This window comes from Oncorhynchus clarkii, chromosome 6 (assembly GCF_045791955.1).
Source record: "Oncorhynchus clarkii lewisi isolate Uvic-CL-2024 chromosome 6, UVic_Ocla_1.0, whole genome shotgun sequence".
NCBI lineage: Eukaryota > Metazoa > Chordata > Actinopteri > Salmoniformes > Salmonidae > Oncorhynchus > Oncorhynchus clarkii.
In genome coordinates this window covers 902,501-924,731 of record NC_092152.1, presented here as the reverse complement: position 1 = coordinate 924,731, position 22,231 = coordinate 902,501, and the positions used below count along the sequence as shown (strand labels likewise).

The 22,231-nt window shown below is 49.2% G+C and overlaps 1 protein-coding gene across 4 annotated transcripts in view; it reads left to right on the top strand.

Annotated features, from left to right (window-relative positions):
- Positions 1–22,231, top strand: part of LOC139410545 (protein RUFY3-like) — a 58,936-nt gene that overhangs the window by 21,807 nt on the left and 14,898 nt on the right. For all 4 annotated transcript variants that reach the window (XM_071155815.1, XM_071155816.1, XM_071155818.1 and 1 more), the window contains exons 2-8: positions 1,729–1,902; positions 8,585–8,702; positions 10,972–11,197; positions 12,052–12,113; positions 15,549–15,684; positions 15,983–16,075; positions 18,650–18,736. In XM_071155815.1, the coding sequence (XP_071011916.1) occupies positions 1,729–1,902; positions 8,585–8,702; positions 10,972–11,197; positions 12,052–12,113; positions 15,549–15,684; positions 15,983–16,075; positions 18,650–18,736 (896 nt within the window). The remainder of the gene's footprint in view (positions 1–1,728; positions 1,903–8,584; positions 8,703–10,971; positions 11,198–12,051; positions 12,114–15,548; positions 15,685–15,982; positions 16,076–18,649; positions 18,737–22,231) is intronic.

The following is a 22,231-nucleotide window of genomic DNA, read 5'->3' as shown; positions in this document are numbered from 1 at the left end:
TCATAAATTATTGGTTGTCTGCATGAAACCAGTCTTTACTATGAGTCATCCATACACCAATTGTCTTAATAATTTATTTACTAATGAAATAATCACAGAAATGCACAAACAAACAACAGTTATAGTTACAAGGAAATGAGGAGGTTCCCTAGTGGGATATGATGGCTTGATGGACAAAGGGAAGTGGGTGTAGACTAAAACGGGTGGAAAAGACAAAAGGAGTCACTACACCGTTGATAATTATATGAATTGAAATGCTAATCCTTTGCACATGAACGCTTCGTCTCAATCAATATAGATTTACGCCCAGTGTGTGATCTCTGTTGGAATCGTCAGTCCTTCTATTGGAGAGTTCGTCCGAGCGTCTCTCTGATTCCCTGAAGTATTTCGTGGTTAGAATGAGTACTTCAGAGTATCATTCAGAAATGTTCTCATGGAATAGATGTTTCGGCAGTTGTCGGTCTTCGCATCTCAGGTTGACATAATTTCTAGCTGCAAACTAGTAATTAGTATCTAAGATTTGCTATTATTCTGTAGGGATCGATAGTCTCAGAGTTCAGCTGTGTAGCCAATGCTCCACGTGGTATGGTAGGATTTCAACAACCATTACAACCTTAGTTTATACTGAGGTTGTTGTGGTCTAACCTCAACCTGTGCCCCTCAGTGTCCAATGAGGTACGCGTGGTCTGAAGAGGATTTCCTCAGGAGGGTTTTTTATTCGTAACAGTAGAAAAGGGTTGTTTCATGATGCCCGATCATGTCTGTGCTCACGGGTGCGGGCCAATGACTTGGATAAACTTTAAAGGTTTAACATCACCTTACATAATTTCACAAATATTTGTATCTTTACTCGTTCATTTATACAATAATTAGATGCAAACCCCATAATTGATAAATGTACATATTCAGAGATATAGTTTGTGTTTTCTGTCCTCTCTGGGGTCACCAAATGAAACACACTTGTCATACCCGTCCCTCAAGTGTCCACGGACCATTCCTACCTTCTCACAAGTGGGCATTTTGTGTCAAATCCTCATTTTGGGGGATTTAGGAGTTCGCCATGTGAAATCTTTTGTTCTCTCTGTGTCTCTTTCTGCATGGCCAGGGGGAGAGCGTCTCCTCCAGGAATTTACGACTTGAGATAATAGAACCTGGGTGTAGGAGAGAGAGGGGGAAGCCACTAGCTATACCCATAAAGGGCCACACCATGACAGCACAGTCAACTTAGTGTATGTAAACTTCTGACCCACTGGAATTGAGATACACAGTGAATTATAAGTGAAATAATCTGTCTGTAAACAATTATTGGAAAAATTACTTGTCATGCACAAAGTAGATGTCCTAACCGACTTGCCAAAACTATAGTTTGTTAACAAGAAATTTGTGGAGTGGTTGAAAAACGAGTTTTAATGACTCCAACCTAAGTGTATGTAAACTTCTGACTTCAACTGTATATTGTAGTTGCTTGATATTTATATTGACATCCAGTAGGCTGTTGACGGGTGAAAAGGTTTGTTGCTACATCCTGTCTGTTGGAAGATATTCTTCCTCTCTGTATTCTCAGTTTTGATTGGCTGCTGCCTTCAATTAGTGTTGATGACATGGTGACTATTGTACCAGGGTTTGTTTGTTGACATCTCTTCTTTCTCTCTCTTCCCTCTCTCCTTTATCTTTTCTACTTGTCCCTCTATTTCTTCCTCTACTTTCTCCCTCTATCCCTCTGTCCAGATCCGAAGAACCCTATAGCCATCGAGCGGTTGAACCTGATGAACATGGCTAAGCTGAGCATCAAGGGTCTGATTGAGTCGGCCCTGAACCTGGGCAGGACCTTGGACTCTGACTACGCTCCGTTACAGCAGTTCTTCGTGGTCATGGAGCACTGCCTCAAACACGGACTCAAAAGTACAGAGACTTGGGCTACCTACCTATGTTATTGTTTGTTCTCGTCCCAGATCTGTTGGTGCGGTCTTGTTTCACCAAACGTGACATAGGAGTGACCATAGGAGTTGGTTGGCAGAACAGATCTGGGACATGTTTGTATAGATGTAGGCTTCTTTCTCTGGTGTAACAAGAATCCTCAGTCATATCTTTAATAATAATAATTTGAGAACCATGCTCTCAAATTTTTACCAACACATCTTACTCGTGGACTGTCTTACTCGTGGAAATTCTACTCTTGACCACTGCTACACGCCTTTTGGACATGGGGTATAAGGCCCGCTCTCGTCCTCCTTTTGGAAAATCCGACCATGACTCCATCTTGCTTCTCCCTGCCTTCAAAACAACGACTCAAGAGGGAAGTGCTGGTGGTCAGGTCTATACAGCGTTCGTCCGACCAATCAGAATTCTGGCGTCATGACTTTTTTAATCACGTGGACTGAAATATGTTCCAGGTTGCCTCAGGAGATTATCATCAATGAATACGCCGACTCCGTCACCAGATTAAATTAAAATGGCGCCGGAAGAAATGGCAGCAGTTTTACGGGCGCCCACCCAATTATGTTTTATGTTTACATAATGTTTCTGCAACCGTATCTTACGGCGGCAAAGAGCTTCTGGATATCAGGACAGCGATCACTCACCTTGGATTAGACTAAGATTTTTTCTTCAACAAGCAGGACGCACAGGACATTCTCCTAACATCCGACAAGGCCAACATCCCAGTTATTTGCAAGAGGAAGAGGTGCAGGTACAGGGGACACAGAGCGGGATGCCTCGTGAGGACCCGCAGAAGGCGACTGGGAAAGCTGCCGTTACCGTCAATATTACTTGCCAACGTGCAATCATTGGACAATAAATTAGACAAGGTACGATCACGAATATCCTACCAGCGGGACATCAACAACTGTAATATCCTATGTTTCACGGAATCATGGCTGAATGAGGACATGGATTTTCAGCTATAGGGATATATACGCTGCAGTGGCAAGACAGAACAGCACAGACGAGTGGGGGCGGTCATGTTTGTAAACAACAGTTGGTTCACAAAATCTAAGGAGGGTCTCTAGATTTTGCTCGCCTGAAGTAGAGTATATTGTGATAAATTGCAGGCCACACTACTTGCCTAGAGAGTTTTCAGCTATACTTTTCGTGGCTGTGTATTTACCACCACAGAGAGAAGCTGGCACTGACCGCACTCAGTCAGCTGAATAAGGAAATAAGCAAAAAGGAAACCACTCACCCAGAGGCGGCGCTCCTAGTGGCCGGAGACTTTAATACAGGATAACTTAAATCAGTCCTCCCAAAACTCTATCAACATGTTAAATGTGCAACCAGAGGGGAAAAAAATTCTAGATCATCTGTACTCCACACACAGAGACGCGTACAAAGCTCTCCCTCGCCCTCCATTTGGTAAATTCGACCACAACTCTATCCTCCTGATTCCTGCTTACAAGCACAAATGAAAGCAGGAAGCACCAGTGACTCGGTCTATAAAAAAGTGGTCAGATGAAGCAGATGCTAAACTACAGGACTGTTTTGCAGCACAGACTAAAATATGTTCAGATTCTTCCGAAGGCATTGAGGAGTACACCACATCAGTCACTGTCTTTATCAATAAGTGCATTGAGGACGTTGTCCCCACAGTGACTGTACATACATACCCCAACCAGAAGCCATGGATTACAGGCAACATTCACACTGAGCTAAAGGGTAGAGCTGCCACTTTCAAGGTGCGGGACTCTAACCCGGAAGCTTATAAGAAATCCTGCTATGCCCTCCGACAAACCATCAGACAGGAAAAGCGTCAATACAGGGCTAAGATTGTCATACTACTACACCGGCCCCGACCAGTCGAGCTAAATCACTTCTATGCTCGCCTCGAGGCAAGCAACACTGAGGCATGCATGAGAGCATCAGCTGTTCCGGACAACTGATCACGCTCTCCGTAGCTGACGTGAGTAAGACCTTTAAACAGGTCGTCAACATACAGTGGGGCAAAAAAGTATTTAGTTAGCCACCAATTGTGCAAGTTCTCCCACTTAAAAAGATGAGAGAGGCCTGTAATTTTCATCATAGGTACACTTCAACTATGACAAACAAAATGAGAAAAAAAATCCAGAAAATCGCATTGTAGGGTTTTTAATGAATTTATTTGCAAATTATGGTGGAAAATAAGTATTTGGTCACCTACAAACAAGCAAGATTTCTGGCTCTCACAGACCTGTAACTTCTTCTTTAAGAGGCTCCTCTGTCCTCCACTCGTTACCTGTATTAATGGCTCAGTAGAATCCTCCCTAAGTTTTTTTACTCACTGCTTTAGCACATTCTGCCAACCCGGATGTCCTAGCCGTGTCTGAATCCTGGCTTAGGAAGGCCACCAAAAATCCTGACATTTCCATCCCTAACTATAACATTTTCCGACAAGATAAAACTACCAAAGGGGGCAGAGTTAGCCTGCAGAGTTCTGTCTTACTATCCAGGTCTGTGCCCAAACAATTCGAGCTTCTACTTTTAAAAATCCACCTTTCCAGAAACAAGTCTCTCACCGTTGCCGCTTGTTATTGACCCCCTTCAGCTCACAGCTGTGCCCTGGACACCATGTGAATTGATTATCCCCCATTTATCTTCAGAACTCGTGCTGCTAGGTGACCTAAACTGGGACATGCTTAACACAATCTCACACAAATTATCAAGGAACCTACCAGTTACAACCCAAAATCTGTAACCACGGGCACCCTCTTAGATAACATCCTGACCAACTTGCCCTCTAAATACACCTCTGCTGTCTTCAACCAGGATCTCAGCGTCACTGCCTCACTGCCTGTGTCCGTAATGGGTCCGCGGTCGAACGACCACCCCTCATCACTGTCAAACGCTCCCTAAAACACTTCTGCAAGCAGGCCTTTCTAACCAACCTGGCCTGGGTATCCTGGAAGGATATTGACCTCATCCCGTCAGTAGAGGATGCTCTTCTAAAGTGCTTTCCTCTCCACCTTCAATAAGCATGCCCCATTCAATAAATGTAGATCTAAGATCTGATATAGCCCTTGGTCCACCCCAGACTTGACTCCCCTTGACCAGCACAAAATCATCCTATGGCGTTCTGCATCAGCATTGAAAAGCCCCCATGATATGCAACTCTAAAGGGAAGTCAGGAAGCAATATACTCAGTCAGTTAGGAAAGCTAAGGATATATTTTTCAAACTGAAATTTGCTTCCTGTAGCACTAATTCCAAAAAGTTTTGGGACACTAAAGTCCATGGAGAATAAGAGCACCTCTTCCCAGCTGCCCACTGCACTGAGGATAGGAAACACCGTCACCACCGATAAATCTACGATAATCGATCATTTCAATAAGCATTTTTCCAAGGCTGGCCATGCTTTCCACCTGGCTACCCCTACACCGGTAAACAGCCCTGCACCCCCCCATAGCAACCTGCCCAAGCCTCCCCCATTTCTCCTTCACACAAATCAAGATAGCTGATGTTCTGAAATCGCTGCCAAATCTGGACCCCTACAAATCAGCCGGGCTAGACAATCTGGACTCTCATCCTAAAATTATCCGCCGAAATTGTTGCAACCCCTATTACTAGCCTATTCAACCTTTTTGTATCATCTGAGATCCCCAAATATTGGAAAGCTGCCGCGGTCATCCCCCTCTTCAAAGGGGGAGACACCCTGGACCCAAACTGTTATACACCTATATCCATCCTGCCCTTCTAAAATATTTGAAAGCCAAGTTAATAAACAGATCACCGACCATTTCGAATCCCACTGTACCTTCTCCACTATGCAGTCTGGTTTCTGAGCTGGTCATGGGTGCACCTCAGCCACGCTCAAGGTCCTAAATGATAACATAACCGCCATCGATAAGAGACATTACTGTGCAGCCGTATTCATCGACCTGGCCAAGGCTTTCGACTCTGTCAATCACTGCATTCCTATCGGCAGAATCAATAGCCTTGGCTTCTCAAATGACTGCCTTCAATGTAACTCCAAGTCAATCACACTTCTATGAAATCAAACTATCCACTTAGGAAGCAACACTGATTGACAATAAATTTCACATGCTGTTGTGCAAATGGAATAGACAACAGGTGGAAATTATAGGCAAATAGCAAGACACCCCCAATAAAGGAGTGGTTCTGCAGGTGGTGACCACAGACCACTTCTCAGTTCCAATGCTTCCTGGCTGATGTTTTGGTCACTTTTGAATGCTGGCGATGCTTTCACTCTAGTGGATGAGCATGAGATGGAGTCTACAACTCACACAAGTGGCTCAGGTAGTGCAAGCTCATCCTGGATGACACAACAATGCGAGCTGTGGCAAGAAGGTTTGCTGTGTCTGTCAGCGTAGTGTCCAGAGCATGGAGGCGCTACCAGGAGACAGGCCAGTACCACAGGAGACCGTAGGAGGGCAACAACCCAGCAGCAGGACCGCTACCTCCGCCTTTGTGCAAGGAGGAGCACCGCCAGAGCCCTGCAAAATGACCTCCAGCAGGCCACAAATGTGCATGTGTCTGCTCAAACGGTCAGAAACAGACTCCATGAGGGTGGTATGAGGGCCCAACGTCCACAGGTGGGGGTTGTGCTTACAGCCCATCCCCGTGCAGGACGTTTGGCATTTACCAGAGAACACCAAGATTGGCAAATTCGCCACTGGCGCCCTGTGCTCTTCACAGATGAAAGCAGGTTCACACTGAGCACATGTGACAGACGTGACAGAGTCTGGAGACGCTGTGGAGAACGTTCTGCTGCCTGCAACATCCTCCAGCATGACCGGTTTGGCGGCGGGTCAGTCATGGTGTGGGGTGGCATTTCTTTGGGGGGCCGCACAGCCCTCCATGTGCTCGCCAGAGGTAGCCTGACTGCCATTAGGTACCGAGATGAGATCCTCAGACCCCTTGTGAGACCATATGCTGGTGCGGTTGGCCCTGGGTTCCTCCTAATGCAAGACAATGCTAGACCTCATGTGGCTGGAGTGTGTCAGCAGTTCCTGCAAGAGGAAGGCATTGATGCTATGGACTGGCCCGCCCGTTCCCCAGACCTGAATCCAATTGAGCACATCTGGGACATCATGTCTCGCTCCATCCACCAACGCCACGTTGCACCACAGACTGTCCAAGAGTTGGCGGATGCTTTAGTCCAGGTCTGGGAGGAGATCCCTCAGGAGACCATCTGCCACCTCATCAGGAGCATGCCCAGGCGTTGTAGGGAGGTCATACAGGCACGTGGAGGCCACACACACTACTGAGCCTCATTTTGACTTGTTTTAAGGACATTACATCAAAGTTGGATCAGCCTGTAGTGTGGTTTTCCACTTTAATTTTGAGTGTGACTCCAAATCCAGACCTCCATGGGTTGATAAATTTGATTTCCGTTGATATTTTGTGTGTGATTTTGTTGTCAGCACATTCAACTATGTAAAGAAAAAAGTATTTAATAAGAATATTTCATTCATTCAGATCTAGGATGTGTTATTTTAGTGTTCCTTTTATTTTTTGAGCAGTGTATATCACTCCAGTATTAATGCTAAGTTGTAACTATTTTTGCTTCTATGGCCTATTTATCCCTACTCTTCTACATTTGCACACACTGTACATAAATCGAAAAATCTTTCTTTTCTATTGTGTTATTGACTACGTTTGTTTATGTGTAGCTCTGTGTTGTTGTTTGTGTCGCACTGTGCTTTGCTTTATCTTGGCCAGGTCGCAGTTGTAAATGAGAACTTGTTCTCAACTGGCCTACCTGGGTAAATAAAGGTGAAATGAAAAAAATACAAATTGTGGACTTCAGGAGGAATCAGGCTGGATACTCCCCCATCCTCAACGGGGCCTCCTTGGAGACGGTCAGCGTACACCTCAGAGAATCTGAAATAGTCTAACCACATGGACATCGTAGTGATGGCACGACAGCGACTCTTCAATATTCTGAAGAAATTTTGCATTTCCCAGAGGGCTCTGTGTTCTACAGGAGTAAATTCGAGAGCATACTGTTGGTCTGCATCCCAGCCTGGTACGGACCACAAGGCGCTTCAGAGTGTGATACAGCCGAACGCAGTATTGGGTGCCCACTGCCTGCCCTACAGGACACCTACAACACCAGGTGTCGCAGGAAGGCCTAGAAGATCATCATGGACCCCAGCCACCAAGCCATGCCCTGTTCTCCCATCTTCAATCACTCAGACCGGGCAGCAAAGGAGCATCATGGGAAAAACTGGAAGGACTGGCTGCTGAATAGCCACCTGCAGCTACCTGCAACCCCTTCCTCCCTGCTACTCCCCTTATGATCTTTACTCTGCCTCTACCCCCAATGGACATGTATTTATTCATCCTTGCTACAGTTATGTATATAGTGTATTTTTTCTATAGTTTTAATACCATTTGTCATTATCTCGTTTCACTCGTCCTGTATGTTGGAGCTCGGAACCTAAAAGTTTGACTGTACCCTGCAATCACACCTGCATCCCTGTACATGTGACTATTAAACACTCTACATCTGATTATAATGATGTAAGTGTGACAGATTTATAACCTACTGATTCTGTTCATTCAGGATGCTTAGAAGTGCCCTGTCAGGATGATCTTAGCATTGGTGTTGTGTGGTATTGTTGGCCTAACGTTCCCTCTACCGACCCCCTCAGCCAAGAAGACGTTCCTGGGGCAGAACAAGTCTTTCTGGGGGGCCCTGGAGCTGGTGGAGAAACTCACCCCTGAGGCTGGAGAGATCACCGCCAGTGTCAAAGACCTGCCAGGACTCAAGTAAGACCTGCGCCTGTCTAACGCCGTCCCTAATGTCCTCTTCCCGTCTGTCTAACGCCGTCCCTAATGTCCTCTTCCCGCCTGACTGACGCCGTCCCTAATGTCCTCTTCCCGCCTGTCTAACGCCGTCCCTAATGTCCTCTTCCCGTCTGACTGACACCGTGCCTAATGTCCTCTTCCCGCCTGACTGACGCCGTCCCTAATGTCCTCTTCCTGTCTAACACCGTCCCTAATGTCCTCTTCCCGCCTGACTGACGCCCTCCCTAATGTCCTCTTCCTGTCTAACGCCGTCCCTAATGTCCTCTTCCCGCCTGACTGACGCCGTCCCTAATGTCCTCTTCCCGTCTGACTGACACCGTCCCTAATGTCCTCTTCCTGTCTAACGCCGTCCCTAATGTCCTCTTCCCGCCTGACTGACGCCGTCCCTAATGTCCTCTTCCTGTCTAACGCCGTCCCTAATGTCCTCTTCCCGCCTGACTGACACCGTCCCTAATGTCCTCTTCCCGTCTGACTGACGCCGTCCCTAATGTCCTCTTCCCGCCTGACTGACGCCGTCCCTAATGTCCTCTTCCCGCCTGACTGACGCCGTCCCTAATGTCCTCTTCCCGTCTGACTGACGCTGTCCCTAATGTCCTCTTCCCGTCTGACTGACGCTGTCCCTAATGTCCTCTTCCCGTCTGACTGACACCGTCCCTAATGTCCTCTTCCCGCCTGACTGACACCGTCCCTAATGTCCTCTTCCCGCCTGACTGACACCGTCCCTAATGTCCTCTTCCCGTCTGACTGACACCGTCCCTAATGTCCTCTTCCCGTCTGACTGACGCCGTCCCTAATGTCCTCTTCCCATCTGACTGACACCGTCCCTAATGTCCTCTTCCTGTCTAACAACGTCCCTAATGTCCTCTTCCCGTCTGACTGACGCCGTCCCTAATGTCCTCTTCCTGTCTAACAACGTCCCTAATGTCCTCTTCCCGTCTGACTGACACCGTCCCTAATGTCCTCTTCCCGTCTGACTGACGCTGTGCCTAATGTCCTCTTCCCGCCTGACTGACGCTGTCCCTAATGTCCTCTTCCCGCCTGACTGACGCTGTCCCTAATGTCCTCTTCCCGCCTGACTGACGCTGTCCCTAATGTCCTCTTCCTGCCTGACTAACGGAGGGATGCAACACCATTGATTCTCGGGTCTGAACTCTATTAGAGGGATACAACACCATTGATTCTAGGGTCTGAACTCTATTAGAGGGATACAACACCACTGATTCTAGGGTCTGAACTCTATTAGAGGGATACAACACCATTGATTCTCGGGTCTGAACTCTATTAGAGGGATGCAACACCATTGATTCTAGGGTCTGAACTCTATTAGAGGGATGCAACACCATTGATTCTAGGGTCTGAACTCTTATTGAGTTCAAGCATAGGCTTGAATAGGCTTGAGCAAAATAATATTTCTCTAGCTTGAACCTACTGATTTTGATGGGGATTTTGTTATGTTGATTTCTGGGGTGCAGAAATTGTAGGCTAAGGGTTTTGAAACCCTCTATACTCCTTTGAAATCTGTCTTTGAAAGTCACTGAGATCTCTTCTTCTATCCATGGTTGCCAACATAATGGGCAGCTGGGCATTTTTATACAGGGACCCTCCCAAAGCATGATGGGATGTTTTAAATGCTTAATTAACTCACGAACCACACCTGTGTGGAAGCACCTGCTTTTAATATACTCCGTCTCCCTCATTTACTCCAGTGATTCCTTTATTTTGGCAGTTACCCTATATCTTTGCTCCCGAGTGGCGCAGCGGTCTAAGGCACTGCATCTCAGTGCAAAAGGCGTCACTACAGTCACTGGTTCGAATCCAGGCTATATCACATCCGTGATTGGGAGTCCCATAGGACGGCGCACAATTGGCCCAGCGTCGTTCGGGGTAGACCGTCATTGTAAATAGGAATTTGTTGGTAACTGACTTGCCTGGTTAAATAAAGCTTCCAATGGTGTAAGCCCCCCCAGTATTAGATGGAGTAACACTGTGTGGTTAGATTACGATGGTAGACACTAGCACACGGTTCACTTGGTATCTGATTGGTGTAAGACCCCCCCAGTATTAGATGGAGTAACACTGTGTGGTTAGATTACGATGGTAGACACTCGCACACGATTCACTTGGTATCTGATTGGTGTAAACATGTCACACATTGTGTAGTTGATACATAATTGGCCTAATCCCCTGTTGACCAGTTATGTGATTGGTGTAACTCCCCGTCCGTCACCAGAACCCCATTAGGAAGAGGGCGGGCCTGGCTGCGATTGGCCCTGATGCAGAAGAAGCTGTCAGATTACATGAAGACCATCATCAACAGAAAGGACCTGCTCAGTGAGTTCTACGAGTCCAACGCTCTCATGATGGAGGAGGAAGGAGCCGTGATCGCCGGACTGCTGGTTGGGTTGAACGTCATCGATGCTAATCTCTGTATGAAGGGGGAAGACCTCGACTCACAGGTTAGTACCATAGAATATATATGTGGCCCCCAGTACGCATTTACAGTGGCCCCCAGTACGCATTTACAGTGGCCCCCAGTACGCATTTACAGTGGCCCCCAGTACGCATTTACAGTGGCCCCCAGTACGCATTTACAGTGGCCCCCAGTACGCATTTACAGTGGCCCCCAGTACGCATTTACAGTGGCCCCCAGTACGCATTTACAGTGGCCCCCAGTACACATTTACAGTGGCCCCCAGTACGCATTTACAGTGGCCCCCAGTATGCATTTACAGTGGCCCCCAGTATGCATTTACAGTGGCCCCCAGTATGCATTTACAGTGGCCCCCAGTACGCATTTACAGTGGCCCCCAGTACGCATTTACAGTGGCCCCCAGTACGCATTTACAGTGGCCCCCAGTATGCATTTACAGTGGCCCCCAGTATGCATTTACAGTGGCCCCCAGTACGCATTTACAGTGGCCCCCAGTATGCATTTACAGTGGCCCCCAGTACGCATTTACAGTGGCCCCCAGTATGCATTTACAGTGGCCCCCAGTACGCATTTACAGTGGCCCCCAGTACGCATTTACAGTGGCCCCCAGTACGCATTTACAGTGGCCCCCAGTACGCATTTACAGTGGCCCCCAGTATGCATTTACAGTGGCCCCCAGTACGCATTTACAGTGGCCCCCAGTACGCATTTACAGTGGCCCCCAGTATGCATTTACAGTGGCCCCCAGTATGCATTTACAGTGGCCCCCAGTATGCATTTACAGTGGCCCCCAGTACGCATTTACAGTGGCCCATCAGTGTAGCAGCTGTTATTCTGTTATGTGGTCATACAAGTAAGTCTGTTGTATTTCCTGTGCAGGTCGGGGTGATAGATTTCTCCATGTATCTTAAGGATGGTCAAAGCAGCAAGACGGCAGAAGGGTGCGTTCCTCTTTTAATACTGCTAGCCCCTCCCCTTAACAATGATAGCCCCTCCCCTTAACAATGATAGCCCCTCCCCTTGACAATGCTAGCCCCTCCCCTTAACAATGCTAGCCCCTCCCCTTAACAATGCTAGCCCCTCCCCTTAACAATGCTTTCCCCTCCCCTTAATACCGCTAGCCCCTCCCCTTAATACCGCTAGCCCCTCACCTTAATAACGCTAGCCCCTCACCTTAATACCGCTAGCCCCTCACCTTAATACCGCTAGCCCCTCACCTTAATAGCGCTAGCCCCTCACCTTAATACCGCTAGCCCCTCACCTTAACAACGCTAGCCCCTCACCTTAACAACGTTAGCCCCTCATCTTAACAACGTTAGCCCCTCACCTTAATACCGCTAGCCCCTCACCTTAACAACGTTAGCCCCTCACCTTAACAACGCTAGCCCCTCACCTTAATACCGCTAGCCCCTCACCTTAACAACGCTAGCCCCTCACTTTTTGCAAGTCGTTCCAGTCGCAGGCAGCAGAGAACTGGAAGGAAAGGCGGTCAAATGAGGTTTTGGCTAGGGATGATCAGTGAGATACACCTGCTGGAGCGCGTGCTACGGTTGGGTGCTGCCATCGTGACCAGTGAACTGAGATAAGGCGGAGCTTTACCTAGCATGGACTTGTAGATGACCTGGAGCCAGTGGGTCTGGCGACGAACATTTAGCGAGGGCCAGCCGACTAGAGCATACAGGTCGCAGGTGTGGGTGGTATAAGGTGCTTTAGTAACCAAATGGATGGCACTGTGATAAAGTGCATCCAGTTTGCTGAGTCGAGTATTGGAAGCTATTTTGTAGATGACATCGCCGAAGTCGAGGATCGGTAGGATAGTCAGTTTTACTAGGGTAAGTTTTGCGGCGTGAGTGAAGGAGGCTTTGTTGCGAAATAGAAAGCCGACTCTAGATTTGATTTTGGATTGGAGATATTTGATATGAGTCTGGAAGGAGAGTTTGCAGTCTAGCCAGACACCTAGGTACTTATAGATGTCCACATATTCTAGGTGGTGATGCTAGTCGGGCGTGTGGGTGCAGTCAGCGAACGGTTGAAATGGATGCATTTGGTTTTGCTAGCGTTTAAGAGCAGTTGGAGGCCACGGAAGGAGTGTTGTATGACATTGAAGCTCATTTGGAGGTTAGATAGCACAGTGTCCAAGGAAGGGCCAGAAGTATACAGAATGGTGTCGTCTGCGTAGAGGTGGATCAGGGAATCGCCCGCGCAAGAGCAACATCATTGATATATATACAGAGAAAAGAGTCGGCCCGAGAATTGAACCCTGTGGTACCCCCATAGAGACTGCCAGAGGACCGGACAACATGCCCTCCGATTTGACACACTGAACTCTGTCTGCAAAGTAGTTGGTGAACCAGGCAAGGCAGTCATTAGAAAAACCGAGGCTACTGAGTCTGCCGATAAGAATATGGTGATTGACAGAGTCGAAAGCCTTGGCCAGGTCGATGAAGACGGCTGCACAGTACTGTCTTTTAACGATGGCAGTTATGGTATCGTTTAGTACCTTGAGCGTGGCTGAGGTGCACCCGCGACCGGCTCGGAAACCGGATTGCACAGCGGAGAAGGTACGGTGGGATTTGAGATGGTCAGTGATCTGTTTGTTGACTTGGCTTTCGAAGACCTTAGATAGGCAGGGCAGGATGGATATAGGTCTGTAACAGTTTTGGGTCCAGGGTGTCCCCCCCTTTGAAGAGGGGGATGACCGCGGCAGCTTTCCAATCTCAATCTCAGATGATACAAAGGAGATGTTGAACAGGCTGGTAATAGGGGTTACGACGATGGCTGCGGACAGTTTCAGAAATTGAGGGTCCAGAGTGTCAAGCCCAGCTGATTTGTACGGGTCCAGGTTTTGCAGCTCTTTCAGAACATCTACTATCTGGATTTGGGTAAAGGAGAAGCTGGGGAGGCGTGGGCAAGTAGCTGCGGGGATGGCGGAGCTGTTGGCCGAGGTTGGAGTAGCCAGGCGGAAGGCATGGCCAGCCGTTGAGAAATGCTTGTTGAAGTTTTCAATTATCACGGATTTATCGGTGGTGACCGTGTTACCTAGCCTCAGTGCAGTGGGCAGCTGGGAGGAGGTGCTCTTGTTCTCCATGGACTTCACAGTGTCCCAAAACGTTTTGGAGTTCGACCTACAGGATGCAAATTTCTGCTTGAAAAAGCTGGCCTTTGCTTTCCTGACTGACTGCGTGTTTTGGTTCCTGACTTCCCTGAACAGTTGCATATCGCGGGGACTATTCGATGCTATTGCAGTCCGCCACAGGATGTTTTTGTGCTGGTCGAGGGCAGTCAGGTCTGGAGTGAACCAAGGACTAAATCTGTTCTTAGTTCTGCATTTTTTGAACGAAGTATGCTCGTCTAAGATGGTGAGGAAGTTATGACCAGGCATCCTCAACTGACGGGATGAGGTCAATATCCTTCCAGGATAACCGGGCCAGGTCGATTAGAAAGGCCTGCGCGCAGAAGTGTTTTAGGGAGCGTTTGACAGTGATGAGGGGTGGTCGTTTGACCGCGGACCTGTAGCGGATACAGGCAATGAGGCAGTGATAGCTGAGATCCTGATTGAAGACAGCAGAGGTGTATTTGGAGGGCATGTTGGTCAGGATAATGTCAATTAGGGTGCCCATTTTTACAGATTTAGGGTTGTGTTGTAACCGCTAGCCCCTCACCTTTAACCCCACGTATATCCTGTCTTTCTCTTCCGGGAAAACACTCAATTTCTTTGCCTAGTGTCGTGCCCTCCCGGCCCTAGTGCCGTGCCCTCCTAGCTCTAGCGTCGTGCTCTCCCGGCCCTAGCGTCGTGCCCTCCCGGCCCTAGCACCGTGCCCTCCCGGCCCTAGCGTCGTGCTCTCCCAGCCCTAGCGTCGCGCCCTCCCAGCCCTAGTGTCGTGCCCTCCCAGCTCTAGTGTCGTGCCCTCCCAGCCCTGGTGTCGAGCCCTCCCAGTCGTAGTGTCGTGCTCTCCCAGCCCTAGTGTCGTGCCCTCCCAGCCCTAGTGTCGTGCCCTCCCAGCCCTAGTGTCGTGCCCTCCCAGCCCTAGTGCCGTGCCCTCCCAGCCCTAGTGCCGTGCCCTCCCAGCCCTAGTGCCGTGCCCTCCCAGCCCTAGTGCCGTGCCCTCCCAGCCCTAGTGCCGTGCCCTCCCAGCCCTAGTGCCGTGCCCTCCCAGCCCTAGTGCCGTGCCCTCCCAGCCCTAGTGCCGTGCCCTCCCAGCCCTAGTGCCGTGCCCTCCCAGCCCTAGTGCCGTGCCCTCCCAGCCCTAGTGTCGTGCCCTCCTAGCCCTAGTGTCGTGCCCTCCCAGCCCTAGTGTCGTGCCCTCCCAGCCCTAGTGTGAGATGAGCTGGCTTTTGCTTCCAAGTCTTTCTCAATTCTTCCCCCCCCCCACCAGGGATGGCCAGATCACAGCCATCCTGGACCAGAAGAACTATGTTGAGGAGCTAAACAGACACCTGAGTGCTTCAGTCAACAACCTGCAGGCCAAAGTAGACGCTATGGAGAAGTCCAACACCAAGCTCACTGAAGAGGTTGGCTTATTTTTTTATTTGACCACAGTTTGATTTAACATGGAGTCTACAACTGGGTTGTGTAGAGGTTGTGTCGAGGTTAACAGAACGTTGTCTTAATGTCAAGTGAAATGCCATTCTTTCAAGCTCTAAACCCAACAATGCAGTAATCAATAGCCTTGGTTGTCTGAAAGTAAATCTGATATTTCTCCACTGGTGTGGAACATTTTACAGGTCTCTCTTGCAAAATAGATTTTTATTTCAATGAGACAAACCAGTATAAATAAAGGTAAAATACACTCAAACCTGGTGTGTCCAGCTTGCAGTAGCCAACAACAGGATCATCACCCTACAAGAGGATGTAGAACGAGTCAAGGAGGAGAGCTCCAACCAGCTAGAGTCCAGTCGCAAGGTAAAACAGACAACCACTGTTCATTTTGAAGTATTTAACCATTATTGAACTAGGCAAGTCAATTAAGAACAAATTCTTATTTACAACAACGGCCTAGGAATAGTGGGTTAACTGCCTTATTCATGGGCAGAACGACATATTGTACCTTGTCAGCTCTGGGATTCGATCCAGCAACCTTTCAGTTACTGGCCCAACACTCTAACCACTAGGCTACCTGCTGGTTACTAGTCCAACGCTCTAACCACTAGGCTACCTGCTGGTTACTAGTCCAACGCTCTAACCACTAGGCTACCTGCTGGTTACTAGTCCAACGCTCTAACCACCAGGCTACCTGCTGGTTACTAGTCCAACGCTCTAACCACTAGGCTACCTGCTGGTTACTGCCCCAACGCTCTAACCACTAGGCTACCTGCTGGTTACTGCCCCAACGCTCTAACCACTAGGCTACCTGCTGGTTACTAGTCCAACGCTCTAACCACTAGGCTACCTGCTGGTTACTGGCCCAACGCTCTAACCACTAGGCTACCTGCTGGTTACTGGCCCAACGCTCTAACCACTAGGCTACCTGCTGGTTACTGGCCCAACGCTCTAACCACTAGGCTACCTGCTGGTTACTAGCCCAACGCTCTATCCACTAGGCTACCTGCTGGTTACTGGCCCAACACTCTAACCACTAGGCTACCTGCTGGTTACTGGCCCAACGCTCTAACCACTAGGCTACCTGCTGGTTACTGGCCCAACGCTCTAACCACTAGGCTACCTGCTGGTTACTAGCCCAACGCTCTATCCACTAGGCTACCTGCTGGTTACTGGCCCAACACTCTAACCACTAGGCTACCTGCTGGTTACTGGCCCAACGCTCTAACCACTAGGCTACCTGCTGGTTACTAGCCCAACGCTCTAACCACTAGGCTACATGCTGGTTACTGGCCCAATGCTCTAACCACTAGGCTACATGCTGGTTACTGGCCCAACACTCTAACCACTAGGCTACATGCTGGTTACTGGCCCAACACTCTAACCACTAGGCTACCTGCTGGTTACTAGCCCACCACTCTAACCACTAGGCTACCTGCTGGTTACTAGCCCAACGCTCTAACCACTAGGCTACCTGCTGGTTACTGGCCCACCACTCTAACCACTAGGCTACATGCTGGTTACTGGCCCAACACTCTAACCACTAGGCTACCTGCTGGTTACTGACCCAACACTCTAACCACTAGGCTACATGCTGGTTACTGGCCCAACACTCTAACCACTAGGCTACCTGCTGGTTACTAGCCCACCACTCTAACCACTAGGCTACCTGCTGGTTACTAGCCCAACGCTCTAACCACTAGGCTACATGCTGGTTACTGACCCAACGCTCTAACCACTAGTCTACCTGCTGGTTACTAGCCCAACGCTCTAACCACTAGGCTACCTGCCGCCCCACATTGTGCAACCATATGTGGAAATGATCTCAAATGCAGAAATGGATGAAAAATCAGGAAATTAGAAGTTAAATTGAACAGAATGGAGAAAGAGCCATTGAAACCTCCGAACGGTCACCTACTACTCATAAAGCACATGCACAACTTTTATTATCCATAAATAGTGATGTGATATTTTGACCATATTGCCCAGCCTTACTAACTAGCTAGCAAGCAATGCTAAGGAGGTTAGCAGAATGCTAGATGACTAGCATTTCAGGCCAACAAACACTTTCCTCACACGCTAGGAACGTATTTCCTCCAACTAGATACAGAGTGTTGGGCCAGTAACCAGCAGGTAGCCTAGTGGATAGAGCGTTGGGCCAGTAACCAGCAGGTAGCCTAGTGGTTAGCGCGTTGGGCCAGTAACCAGCAGGTAGCCTAGTGGTTAGAGTGTTGGGTCAGTAACCAGCAGGTAGCCTAGTGGTTAGAGCGTTGGGCCAGTAACCAGCAGGTAGCCTAGTGGTTAGAGCGTTGGGCCAGTAACCAGCAGGTAACCTAGTGGTTAGAGCGTTGGGCCAGTAACCAGCAGGTAGCCTAGTGGATAGAGCGTTGGGCCAGTAACCAGCAGGTAGCCTAGTGGTTAGAGCGTTGGGCCAGTAACCAGCAGGTAGCCTAGTGGTTAGAGCGTTGGGCCAGTAACCAGCAGGTAGCCTAGTGGATAGAGCGTTGGGCCAGTAACCAGCAGGTAGCCTAGTGGTTAGAGCGTTGGGCCAGTAACCAGCAGGTAGTCTAGTGGTTAGAGCGTTGGGCCAGTAACCAGCAGGTAGCCTAGTGGTTAGTGCGTTGGGCCAGTAACCAGCAGGTAACCTAGTGGTTAGAGCGTTGGGCCAGTTCCTAGCGTGTGAGGAACATAAAAGGTGCCTCTCGCTCCCAAAACGTTTTCTGGAGACTTGAGGGCAGAGTGCTGATGACATCACCCACTGTATGTGTATCTGGTAGCCTGAGGAGAAATCCAATGTGTCCCTGACCACCTTCTGAACACAATCAGACCTGTCTTTTCCATGCCATCTTCATATACTGATCGCAGATATCGCATGTAAATGTCAAGTGTGGAAGAGGCCTGATATGTAGGATGAAGTAATTATGACGACTTTCTCAGGCATCGCGGGCAGGGGACGGCTTGGCAGACGGTCAGGTGCTGGGGGAGGCACGCAAACAGCTCAAGGAGGAAACACAGCTACGATTGGTCAGTTTGTCTCTCTCCCTAATCGCTGAGAAATATCATACCCCTCCAGCCCTCCTGTATTAACCCATCCATCCTGTATTAACCCCTCCATCCTGTATTAACCCCTCCCTCCTGTATTAACCCATCCATCCTGTATTAACCCCTCCATCCTGTATTAACCCCTCCATCCTGTATTAACCCCTCCCTCCTGTATTAACCCCTCCATCCTGTATTAACCCCTCCATCCTGTATTAACCCCTCCCTCCTGTATTAACCCATCCATCCTGTATTAACCCCTCCCTCCTGTATTAACCCCTCCCTCCTGTATTAACCCCTCCCTCCCTCCTTTATTAACCCATCCATCCTGTATTAACCCCTCCCTCCTGTATTAACCCCTCCCTCCATCCATCCATCCTGTATTAACCCCTCCCTCCTGTATTAACCTATCCCTCCATCCATCCATCCTGTATTAACCCCTCCCTCCTGTATTAACCCCTCCCTCCCTCCTTTATTAACCCATCCATCCTGTATTAACCCCTCCCTCCCTCCTTTATTAACCCATCCATCCTGTATTAACCCCTCCCTCCTGTATTAACCTATCCCTCCATCCATCCATCCTGTATTAACCCCTCCCTCCTGTATTAACCCCTCCCTCCCTCCTTTATTAACCCATCCATCCTGTATTAACCCCTCCCTCCCTCCTGTATTAACCCATCCATCCTGTATTAACCCCTCCCTCCCTCCTTTATTAACCCATCCATCCTGTATTAACCCCTCCCTCCCTCCTGTATTAACCCGTCCCTCCCTCCTTTATTAACCCATCCATCCTGTATTAACCCCTCCCTCCCTCCTGTATTAACCCCTCCATCCATCCTGTATTAACCCCTCCCTCCCTCCTGTATTAACCCATCCCTCCATCCATCCACCCCCCCATCTCTCCTGTATTAACCCATCCATCCTGTATTAACCCCTCCCACCCTCCTGTATTAACCCATCCATCCTGTATTAACCCCTCCCACCCTCCTGTATTAACCCATCCATTCTGTATTAACCCCTCCCACCCTCCTGTATTAACCCATCCATCCTGTATTAACCCCTCCCACCCTCCTGTATTAACCCATCCATTCTGTATTAACCCCTCCCTCCTGTATTAACCCATCCCTCCATCCATCCACCCCCCCATCTCTCCTGTATTAACCCATCCATCCTGTATTAACCCCTCCCACCCTCCTGTATTAACCCATCCATCCTGTATTAACCCATCCCTCCATCCTGTATTAACCCACCCCTCCATCCACCCCCCCCATCTCTCCTGTATTAACCCATCCATCCTGTATTAACCCCTCCCACCCTCCTGTATTAACCCATCCATCCTGTATTAACCCCTCCCACCCTCCTGTATTAACCCATCCATTCTGTATTAACCCCTCCCTCCTGTATTAACCCATCCCTCCATCCATCCACCCCCCCATCTCTCCTGTATTAACCCATCCATCCTGTATTAACCCCTCCCACCCTCCTGTATTAACCCATCCATCCTGTATTAACCCATCCCTCCATCCTGTATTAACCCACCCCTCCATCCACCCCCCCCATCTCTCCTGTATTAACCCATCCATCCTGTATTAACCCCTCCCACCCTCCTGTATTAACCCATCCATCCTGTATTAACCCCTCCCACCCTCCTGTATTAACCCATCCATCCTGTATTAACCCCTCCCATCCATCCTGTATTAACCCATCCATCCTGTATTAACCCATCCATCCATCCTGTATTAACCCACCCCTCCATCCATCCCTCCCTCCCTCCTGTATTAATCCACCCCTCCATCCATCCATCCCTCCCTCCCTCCTGTATTAACCCACCCCTCCCTCCATCTCTCCATCCATCCACCCTGTATTAACCCACCCCTCCATCCATCCCTCCCTCCCTCCTGTATTAATCCACCCCTCCATCCATCCATCCCTCCCTCCCTCCTGTATTAACCCACCCCTCCTCCATCCCTCCATCCATCCATCCTGTATTAATCCACCCCTCCCTCCATCTCTCCATCCATCCATCCATCCTGTATTAACCCACCCCTCCCTCCATCCCTCCATCCATCCATCCTGTATTAATCCACCCCTCCCTCCATCTTTCCATCCATCCATCCTGTATTAACCCACCCCTCCCTCCATCCCTCCATCCATCCATCCTGTATTAATCCACCCCTCCCTCCATCTCTCCATCCATCCTGTATTAACCCATCCATCCATCCATCCCTCCATCCATCCATCCTGTATTAATCCACCCCTCCCTCCATCTCTCCATCCATCCTGTATTAACCCATCCATCCATCCATCCATCCATCCTGTATTAACCCACCCCTCCCTCCCTCCTGTATTAACCCCTCCCTCCATCCATCCATCCTGTATTAACCCCTCCCTCCATCCATCCATCCTGTATTAACCCCTCCCACCCTCCTGTATTAACCCATCCATCCATCCATCCATCCTGTATTAACCCCTCCCTCCATCCATCCATCCTGTATTAACCCCTCCCTCCATCCATCCATCCTGTATTAACCCCTCCCACCCTCCTGTATTAACCCATCCCTCCATCCATCCATCCTGTATTAACCCCTCCCTCCATCCATCCATCCTGTATTAACCCTTCCCACCCTCCTGTATTAACCCACCCCTCCCTCCCTCCATCCATCCATCCTGTATTAACCCACCCCTCCATCCATCCATCCTGTATTAACCCACCCCTCCATCCCTCCATCCATCCATCCTGTATTAACCCACCCCTCCATCCCTCCATCCATCCATCATGTATTAACCCACCCCTCCCTGCTGTATTAACCCCTCCCTCCATCCATCCATCCTGTATTAACCCCTCCCTCCATCCATCCATCCTGTATTAACCCCTCCCACCCTCCTGTATTAACCCATCCATCCATCCTGTATTAACCCCTCCCTCCCTCCCTCCTGTATTAACCCATCCCTCCATCCATCCTGTATTAACCCATCCCTCCATCCATCCTGTATTAACCCACCCCTCCCTCCCTCCTGTATTAACCCCTCCCTCCATCCATCCATCCTGTATTAACCCATCCCTCCATCCATCCATCCATCCATCCTGTATTAATCCACCCCTCCATCCATCCATCCATCCATCCATCCATCCATCCATCCTGTATTAACCCACCCCTCCCTCCATCCATCCATCCTGTATTAACCCCTCCCTCCATCCATCCATCCTGTATTAACCCCTCCCACCCTCCTGTATTAACCCACCCACCCCTCCATCCATCCATCCTGTATTAATCCACCCCTCCATCCATCCATCCATCGATCCATCCTGTATTAACCCACCCATCCCTCCATCCATCCATCCTGTATTAACCCCTCCATCCCTCCATCCATCCTGTATTAACCCATCCCTCCCTCCATCCATCCTGTATTAACCCACCCACCCCTCCATCCATCCATCCTGTATTAATCCACCCCTCCATCCATCCATCCATCCTGTAT